Source organism: Rhodnius prolixus, unplaced genomic scaffold, assembly GCF_049639745.1.
Source record: "Rhodnius prolixus isolate KJV_2025 unplaced genomic scaffold, Rpr scaffold_2, whole genome shotgun sequence".
NCBI classification, from domain to species: Eukaryota; Metazoa; Arthropoda; class Insecta; order Hemiptera; family Reduviidae; genus Rhodnius; species Rhodnius prolixus.
This window is the reverse complement of record NW_027411592.1, coordinates 43,378,693-43,388,983: the sequence shown is the minus strand read 5'-3', so window position 1 is coordinate 43,388,983 and position 10,291 is coordinate 43,378,693. Positions and strand designations below refer to the sequence as shown.

The 10,291-nt window shown below is 33.4% G+C and overlaps 2 protein-coding genes across 2 annotated transcripts; both read left to right on the top strand.

The window, feature by feature from the left end:
• Nucleotides 1-1,155: 1,155 nt before the first annotated feature.
• Nucleotides 1,156-4,932, top strand: LOC141449714 (STING ER exit protein). Its single transcript, XM_074119387.1, has 4 exons — nucleotides 1,156-1,414; nucleotides 2,069-2,225; nucleotides 3,251-3,482; nucleotides 4,552-4,932. Exons 1-4 carry the CDS (start codon nucleotides 1,294-1,296, stop codon nucleotides 4,705-4,707), a joined length of 666 nt encoding a protein of 221 aa, XP_073975488.1. The 5' UTR covers nucleotides 1,156-1,293; the 3' UTR covers nucleotides 4,708-4,932.
• A 2,636-nt stretch (nucleotides 4,933-7,568) lies between these two features.
• veli (L27 and PDZ_signaling domain-containing protein veli) lies at nucleotides 7,569-9,927 on the top strand. Its single transcript, XM_074119388.1, has 4 exons — nucleotides 7,569-7,858; nucleotides 7,933-7,974; nucleotides 8,151-8,509; nucleotides 8,605-9,927. Exons 1-4 carry the CDS (start codon nucleotides 7,822-7,824, stop codon nucleotides 8,758-8,760), a joined length of 594 nt encoding a protein of 197 aa, XP_073975489.1. The 5' UTR covers nucleotides 7,569-7,821; the 3' UTR covers nucleotides 8,761-9,927.
• Nucleotides 9,928-10,291: the final 364 nt, after the last annotated feature.

Sequence of the window (10,291 nt, the reverse complement as noted above, 5' to 3'; positions counted from 1 at the left end):
TTTTTATAATTTTCTTGAAATTTTCAACTTTGCGAACACGGTCTGTCTCCATTCTCTCATAAGAATCTGGTCAAGTCATTGGGAAACTTAAAAGCTTTTTAAAGAAATATATCTACGCTCTCGCAACGGTTTGATCATTCCGATATCCACATATTTCCCAAAAAATATAACAAGTTACTATGAGAAAGTGATTAAAAATTTTGCAGTTAGTCTGTCATAAGCTGCTTTACAACTATAAATTATATTCAAAAAATATTAAAAATTACTGAAATTAAAAAAAAACAACATTGCTTTTCATGAATCTACTCTCTCGTAACTGACTTTCGCGTCGTGAATTAGTTGCAACTTCCCGCATCCCGCATAGACTGCCGAAGCACCAATTCCCGTTTTATTGTGATACAGGAGGTTTATTATTATTTATTATAGATATGAAACGATATCTTGAGCTCAACCGTGCCAGAGCTTTGCACGACAGGCCAACGCGAGTTCCTTCTCTGATTTGGCCTAGTTTCAATGAGGTGTATTACACAAAATTGCTTGAACGGAATGCTCTTGTTCAGAAAGAAACGGAGATACCCATTGTTCCCTGCATACATAAAACCTGGCTGCGAACAATTAATGGATATGAAAAACAAAATCCTTTGGGAACTTTTTTTGCATGTCCAAGTCTAGACCCGACGTGTTCTGTTCATCATATTGAACTTATTACTGTTCTTGGACGGACTTAAGAAGTAGAAGAAGAATCCATCCTGGGGGAGCTGTTTTCCTACATAATCTATTTCTCTAAAATTCTGTACTTATTCTGCCTAGTAGTTTTCTCTTTTTACGGGGTTTTGGGAAAGAAACTAAACTTAGTTTCTTATTCATTGATTACTTATATGTATAAGAATAAAAATTTGTGGCCAAAATTCCTAATTTCTAATGATCATTTCAACAGAAGTATGATTTTAATGATTTATTGGGTGTTTTTTTATCTTGTCTTCAGCGAGTACAAGTTTCTTTTGCTTACATATTCAATAAGTTGTTGAAGAAATTCGACCTATTTATTTTAGCAGTTTTTTGAGCGTGAATTTATTGGATGTCACTTTAACATAACCTTCATTATAACCTCTCCTTATTAGCTTAGTTAATAGTTACCTCTCTCCACTACATCTAGCAAGGGATGTGGGGATTTAAAAGTGGCAAGCTAGTTTGTTTCTATTTCTGTGAGATATAAGCGTTAAAGCGACAAAAGTGAATTATGAATTTTTAATTTAGATATTTTTGGAACTTTTCGCTCATTCTAGAGAAAATATGCCTAAAGTTATCACTCGTAGTATTGTTTGTTCTGATGTGAAAGATCAAGAAGAATACAGCGAAGATAAGCCTCTTCACATTTATTATTGCCTTTGTGGGCAGATAACTTTAATATTAGGTAAACCAGTTGTTTTCTTTTTTTCAGTGGATAGTTTTTGGGAGGAATCTGACCCTCGCTGTTGCAGATTAGGCTTGTCTGTTCACTAAACTCAAACGGTAGCGCTCATCAGTTGTTCTAGTTAGACAGGATACCCCTCAGGAAGTCAAGATCCTGAATAAATCGCCAGTTAAAAGCAGAGATGCATATTTTCTCATATGAAACCTATTCTGCAAAGTTAAGTTTGCCACTTCTTTAGAGATCTTGGCGTTCCTTCGGTATCTTAGACGTGCAACAATCAATCTGGTACTCCAACACTCACTCATGCAATACATTTAGGGCCGCAGAGACAGTTGATGTATAACTTTTTGGGTTTAGTGGACCTACATGCATTTGGAGTTCATAATCTTTCATTTCTTTCTTTCACATTCACATATTGTTCACTTTACAGTTTTTTCATTTTATGAAAAATACCGACATTAATGTAGCGTATCAGATCCTTTAGATAGCCGTGAAGTTAGTTTTACTAAGCTACCCCTTCTTCATTACACATTTCTACTCATGTTGAAACATTTTTATTACGACATCATTGAAACAGACTTCATTATCTTTTTTACATAGTTCTATTCACTCAGGCCATTTGAAGTTCTTTAAATATAAGTAAAAATTTCACAGATTGCCCAATTGAAAAACTCCCGTTGAGACGAAGAGATGGTGCCCGAGTACTTGATGGAAGTAAACATGCTCATAAACTGATTTGTGATCCCGATGAAACAGTCCACATAAGAAGACCTGAGGGAATCGAGAAGCAGTATCGAATGAAGTGTAAAAAGTGAGTATATTTTTCCGTCCGTTTTTTTTTTAGAGAGTTCACACTGGTAAAAGTTGCTCCACTAAAAATAACTTCCTTGAAATTATATGTAAGCCTGGGGTGTGCTAAGCATGCTCATGCCCGATTTTTTGTTTTTTGTAATATACATTTCTTAAAATATATGTGTAATAACAATTTTTAGTTAGTAGATATAGTTTCAGATATTGCAACAATTAAGTAACGAATTTTTACTTACTACGGCGACACCATCTCGCAGACTGCTCCCTTGAGCAGTTGACTGCTTCAGTAAAAAGGGGGGGAAACAGCTTGTGATACTCGAAATTTTTTGATTCTTGTGTTTGAGGGCTGATTGAGGGTCTAGGCTTCACTGTATTTAAGTTGTTTGAGTTTGTCCTCTATAATTCGGTCCTTTGCAAAAACGATGCGGCAAGTAGTGATGCATGAGACTCAAAAACCAACTGGAAACTAATTACAGATTATAAACCAAGGAACAAACCTTGTAAGTACTGCACATCATGTGCAACAGCTAGGTTGACCATATAACTGTTCTACTGGAGTAAGTTTTGTGTCAATTTTGGTTGATATGAAATGCTCATTAATTCGTTTCTAAAAGAACTGGAAAACGTGTCACATTACTTTTTCCTTTTTAGTTTCCTGTCTGGAATAAAGTATTCCAGTAAAATTGATATTGATAAGAAAATGTGTATCCTTAGGACCAGATAACTAGGGTATTCATTAATAACGTTGTTTCAGTTAATTAATGTTCTTGAATAGAGTCAAATTAAATATAGACTTAAAAATTGCTTCAGAGTTTCCAAATGAACGTTATTAGTTTCTTAATTTGTTTTCCCTAATTTAATTTTTCCAATATTTCAAAATCATTATTTCAATTGTTACAGATGTAAATTAATCTTATACTACAAACATGACTTCAGAGTTTCCAAATGAACGTTATTAGTTTCTTAATTTGTTTTCCCTAATTTAATTTTTCCAATATTTCAAAATCATTATTTCAATTGTTACAGATGTAAATTAATCTTATACTACAAACATGACTTAAAATCGAATGTTAGCTTCGTTTTGAAAGGATCAGTAGTTACTGGCAATTCAGGAGAACGTCCTAAAATGGATATATATAATCAAGTGGCAGCAGAACAGCCAAAGAAAATCATGGTAACTAAACACACGAAGAATATGGGAAAATTCAGTTCTGTAACAGTATCAACAATTGACGAAGAAGAAGATGAAATTGAAGCTGTAAGTAATGAAGTTAAAATTTATAAAAAAAAAAACAAATATTATATTGTAATTTGGCATCTTTTTATTGAAGTTCAGAATTTTGTATTATCATTTTAAAAGATATCGTTTAGACGGGCCCAATTCAATTATTTGTTTTTGTAGTAATTGAAGTTATCCCCTTTTAATCTCCTACCTAGAATTAGATTGGTTTAAGTTTATCTTTGCATTAATTTAAGTAGTATTGTTTGACTGGGGTATTATTTCGTCAATAAACGTTTCCTGAAAAGAAAAAGATTAATTTATCAGGCTCTCCGGGAAGTTCTAAGGTTGAAAGGAGGGCCCGTCCCTTATTCCGAAGTAAGCACTCCAAATTATGGGGTCGGAAAGGAACGTACTTCATAAAAAAGGAGAAATTCCTGGGGAGTGGGGAGCCGGCTTTTATGAAGGTCCAGGCACCTAGCGAGCGGTCTTATTCTTTTTAAGACGCCCAAATTACATCTGAGGCAATGATTTAATTGTTTGATATGTATATTCTACATTCAATTTATTTTATTGATTTTTAATTTTTGGATTCCCAAAACAAAGACATAATGAGGAAAGCTCATTGACTAATATGATATGAATTATATTCTGCTTTTATTCCTTCTCTTAATTTTATCAGTAAAAATCTTACCAACATGATTTTTATTTACTTAAATCGTTCGATCATTACCCAGCCAGGGCTCATTACCGATATAATTTTCAGAAATACTTTATCTGTAGTTAATCTTCTACAGCCAATTTTTAAAATAAGAACAGAACATCTCTGTGCTTATTTAGGATTTTTTTTAAAAAGGAAAATTAATGAAACTGTTACTCAAAGCAATATTTCCAATTTGAAATGTATATTTTTTGGCCATAGCATAAGCAAATGGTAAATGGTTTAGTTACAAGAAACTAGCGTCTGCTGGGAATGGCTAACCTTAATGTGATGGAGACTGATACATAGTTTGTTTGCCAGTTACAAACGAAGTGTTAGGATTGCGGGAGCCATGGTCTTTGGAGGAGCGTCGTTTAAAAAAAGTCTATTCAACTCTGTTTCTTTCAGAGAGAAGTTGCCGATTCTTACGCCAACAATGCAAGGATTATAGAAAAACAACTAGAACGTAAAGGTATGAACAAAAGAAAACTTGTAGTACAACAAACGCAAGCAGAAATAGATGCAAAGAAGAATAGAGTGAGGGGTACTCTTATCGATAAATAATAATAATAATTATTATTTTTTTACGTAACATGCGTAATTACATTCTTTAAAATATCTGACACTAGGAAACAAAATGCGGATAGTCTTCGATAATTTGTTTTAAAAAAAAAAAAGAAAAAAAAAAAGTGATCAAGATTTGCAAGTTAATATTATTATGTAAAATATCATCTGGAAATTGTGACTTAAATATGGCTATGTATGTGTGTAATATAGTCAATATAAAAACCATTTTTTTTTTTTTCAAAAGTATTTATTATTGTGGATTGATATAAAAATATGTACATGTTTTTCGGATTGGTAAAAATATAAAGTATTTTTATATAATTTTGTTTATTTTTATTTTCTCTTAACATCTGTTAATAAAGAGAAAGTGTTCCCCTCCTGCAAGATTTTGAAAAATCTTTTAGGAGTTCGAAAAACAGTTTTTTAGAAATTGTATTTTAGTGTTTTTTCTGGGATTTTTTTTCTAATATTAGAGACTTGATCAACGCATGTTCAGTTTACAATTTGTTATGATTCAATTTGTATTTATTATGAAAATGAAAATAGAAATAACTTATTAAAAATGTGGTTGAGTCTCTTTGCTGGATAATATTCAGTCACAATTAAAGGAAAACAAAGTCTTTAATAAAAAACAAAAATAAAAAAAGATTGTAAGCATTAATTAAACCTTTAAAGTATTCTGACTACTCATTGAGGGGTCATTGATAAGTGTTGAACTAACTTAATGCCAACACATTGGCATATTGAATATTCTAATTTAATTTAGAGTAATTTACTTATAAGATTATTGGTTCCAGTAACCTGCTCAGTGCATTGCTGCCCTCTGGATAGCATTCACTTACTGAACTTCTGGTGAATGTAAACATGTCGGCGGTAACAGTGAGCTGTAGTGCCTTTTGCAAAGAGAAAATCTGAGGGAAGGTCACCTGGATTTCAACCCGGACCGCAGTTTTCAAATTCATCTGCTCATCTCTTTTACAAATTCAGAAGATTCCAGATATTTGTTTTATTTTGTGGTTCTGTTGTGTTGATCTATTATGTTTCTTATTTTACTTCAAACATTTGATGATCTGCTAAATTCTACAGAGCTAATTTTTGGCTCCAATTTTTATCATGCTTTAGATATTATTAAACGGCTAATATAAAATGGCAAAACTCTGCAAAAGCTTCATTTAGTTTAATGGAGACAAACGGAAAAAAACGCCAATTCCGCACCACTTGGACTATTGATAGCAAGCTAATGAGGATTCTATCGATTTCATCCGTCATGACATGATTTTTCTGTATCTGACCGGTTTCAGCTTTTTACCTACAGTTATCGATAATAATCTATCTAAGACACAACAGTCTTAAAGAACCCAACAACACAAGCTTTTGCCAGACATTGCTATATTTGGCTTCATTCTAACACCTATTGAACTGCGGTCATCTTGGAGATAGTCTGTCAACGCAAGGGAGGTCTTCCTTTCTCCGGTGAGTTCCTTTGGAACGATCATGATCATCAATGGATAAAAATCCAAAACTGATCAGGGGGAAAAACGCGTGTTTCGACAGTTAAAATCATCGATATTCACAAGTATACTTTTTAATGAACCCAACCAAACTTTCAGTAATAAGGATTCTCTAACTCATTCAAAGAGTACTTTGACAAATCGAAGGTCATTTTGCTATAATCAAGGGTAAAATATTTATGCTGTATTAAACGCTTATTACGTGGTGAATTCACTTTGCTACACTCCTCACACCTCTAATGGCACCATGCGGAAATGAAGTCAACTTAAATAACGCTATGTAAGTTCTAGAGAATGTTTGACGTCAAGTGGCTTCTAGGGTTTTTACCCTTGCTTTATTTGCAATAAGAACAGTGGTTGTGAAGGCTAATTAAAAAATTCAAATTCTGCACACTTTCACAGAACAACTCCGGTGAGCGGCTTGGCATTGCTAGGGACTTGAAAACAATTTAAGTAGATACATCTGACGAACTAGGTCTATTAGTTTGAATCTAATGATTTTCCAAAAATTTTTTGATTGAGATGTGGCTATACAGTCGAGGTGGCTATACAGTCGAGGTGAAATGAAACTAGGATTACAAGGATAGCTCCGGGACTTTAGTTAGACCTGGAGCTGGTGATTGTATTTAGGAGACTGACTTCAGCATAGGTCTTAATTTTTCTTAGAGTCACTAAAAAAGTGTTGCATTTTGAGGAACTATGGAACGACTATGAATAAAATGTTTCTAAAGCGCTAAATGCAGTCCGCTAAGGTTAATCTAATCCTTCATTAAGGTTAGGCACAAGTAATTGATACGGACCCTGGATTTAGAATTTCTTTCTCATCTGAATGCGACAGGATTAAAATGAGTTTTTTCAAAATGAATAAAAGGACTCAACTACAGGTGGCAATAGCAATAAGATTAGGCTAACTAAACATTAAGGCCTTCTGCCCTCAGCAATAAAAGTACCTCTACTTCCAACATTATACTCCTATCAGCAGACACTATCAATAGAAATTTATAAAAGAAGTTCTGAGACAGAACCTCCTCTAGAACCTAGTGCGTTACTGAGATAATTCTGTAAAAATGAAATTTTTTAGTATGGAAAAATTACCAAATATTCAATCATTTTTCCTATTAATTTCCTTCTGGATTTGATAGGGAGTGGGGTTTATTAATTTTTTATTTATATATAAATTAATTTACTATCTTTTATTATGTAAGGTAGTATAACTATTTATGCTTTTTGTATCAAATTTTAAAGCTATTTTTAAGTCACATTTTGAAAAAACAAAAAAAATCTTTTAATTTTTGTTTCCAACAGGACAAGAGTAATAATTACTTTGTAAAGTTGAAACTCATTATAACTGGGTGATTGCCCGTTTTGTGAATAAATAAAGTAAAACTTTACATTTTGGTGAGTAATGGTTGCACTGTTTAATTAAACCAAGATCAAACTTGATACTATCGATGTCGTACAAGTCTTTCAACCAAAAAGAAAGAAAAGAAACCGAAGAAGTTAGATAAATTTTAAGGCTAGGTTGGTGTGTTGATAATTTCGGTTATTTTCCTATTCACGTATTAATAAATTAATTCGTATTGCGAATTTACGAACGAGCATGGCATCGGTGGCAGAACCATTATCCCTTGGTCGAGGTAATAATTTTTTTTTATATTTTTCTTTCAATTCTGTTAGAGATTTATCTTTAATGATATATTATCATTTGTAGACCTTGCGCGGGCCATAGAATTGTTGGAAAAACTCCAGAAAAGTGAGTAAAGGGCAAGCGTTTATTGTTTAGCAAAGTTACCTTAGTTGATAAGGCTACAATTAACATCTGTAGCCAATACATTGTATTTTTATACTATAGTTTTAATGCAATGTTTACTTTTGATTAAGTATTCTAAATATTCTCATTTGTAAAGTTTCAAGAAATACTATTTTTAGGCGGTGAAGTGCCAGTGACTAAAATAGCTGCTTTGCAAAAGGTTCTGCAAAGCGATTTTTTGAATGCCGTAAGGGAAGTTTATGAACATGTCTATGAGACTGTAGATGTAAGTGGATCACAAGATGTTAGAGCATCAGCTACTGCAAAAGCTACGGTTGCAGCATTCGCAGCTTCTGAAGGGCACGCACACCCTCGAGTAGTCGAATTGCCAAAAACCGAAGAGGGATTAGGCTTTAATGTAATGGGTGGCAAAGAGCAGAATTCTCCAATTTACATTTCTAGAATCATACCCGGAGGTGTTGCAGATCGACACGGAGGTTTGAAGAGAGGTGATCAGCTTCTCTCTGTCAACGGCGTGGTAAATTCAATTCTGAGCTATTTTTCTGAGATCGTAGTTTCTGTTTTTCTTTTTATTTCCTTTTCAAGTTTTACCTGTATAATTTTTAATTTTAGTGCGTTGAAGGAGAAAATCACGAAAAAGCTGTTGAATTATTGAAGCAAGCTCAAGGATCTGTGAAATTAGTCGTGCGATATACACCAAAGGTGTTAGAAGAAATGGAAATGAGATTTGATAAGCAGAGAGCTGCTAGAAGGCGACAGCAGTATTAATCTGATCCAAACATTTTTGCTGTTGAGATGTTATTTTTGGAGAGTGATCTTGAGCATTAACTTTTTTGTTCTTTAGAAAAGGCCAGATTTTGAAGTTGTTAATCTTTTTTTTATGTATTCATAATGAGTTTTCTCTTCAATCTGTTGGTTTATATTGTGGAATTGTTCCTTTTTATTCCTCTTTTTACCTCAAGCAAACCTTTAAATGCCTGATCGTACCCTTCTGTGAGTTTTTTGCCCGCCAGCCCCACTTTGGTACTCCGAAGTTATTGATGTTCAAACTCCATTTGAACATAGATCTATTAGGTCATAAGGCTACTTTTTCTTACACCCAAGGGCGACTTTTTTATATGGCCATGTACGGATCATCATTAAGTAGTGGTCCGATGTCAGCTTCTGAATCCTTGATGTCCGAACTCCATACTATGGAATTTTAGTCTCCCTCAGAGTAAACTGTTCAAACATCCATCTTCCAATCCGTCGTTTCTCCTTGTCTATTAAAATAATACTGTTTCCTATGAAAGTAGTACGAATAGGTGGGAATGATCAGTCCATCTGAATAGTGCCCTTAAGGCTGTTATTCTGAGCCATACCAGTCAGCACCTGTACACAACATTTACATGCCATCTACCTCTTCAGCAATAGATTCTTCTTGAAACTTCAAGATTAAGGGTTCCTTTTGAGTAGAGGAAAAAAAGAATAGGACGAAGGGAGGTTGGTATTGACATATCTTCAGTCGACCCCTGCGTGCATCTTCCAGTGTGATCGGAGGGTACGCCGATATCCGGTGGCAATTTTTCTAGGCATTCATGTTTAGAGTGCCGAATTTTGTTAACAGGACCACCTCAATAGGATTTGCTACTACGTGAAGAAAAAGTGAAGTTTCTCTTGTGTGCGTGAAGATCTAACCTAGACTCAGTTTCCATATTGAATTCATTTTGTAAATGGAAGAGTAAAAAAAAAAATAGTTTTAAAAACAGTTATTCGTCTATGTACAATAATATTGATTAGAAATTTTTTTTTGATGAAACAAATGAGGGGGTTCACTTCTGGACAAAACGCTATGTCATGTGTATCGTTGATTCCTTCGAGTTCGGACTTGCTCGCAGAAAAACTGATTTCTGATTAGTAATTTTAGAGTGTTGAATGAAAATTGTTATGGAATGTTTGCCAATGGATTTCACGTTAACCTTACGACAGCATCTTAATTTTGAATAGCATTGAAATGTTAAAGTAATGTAAGTTAAAATATCCTATTTTTGACTGTTCCATATTTTACAATAGTTTAATTGGTTCATTCCGTGCTGTCGTTATTTTAAAGAAAATAAGTTTTAAAAAAATGTATTAAAAATATTCTAAAATATATTTATTAATCCTTAAAAATGTTCTATAATATTATATTCCCCAGCCAAATTTGGTCAAGAAAACGCGGCGAAATGAACCAAAAATGTATTTTATAAAGCGATAAAAGTATATTGATATAACGAAATCAAATGATAGTATTTTCAAGTGTAGTGTATTCAAGATCTAA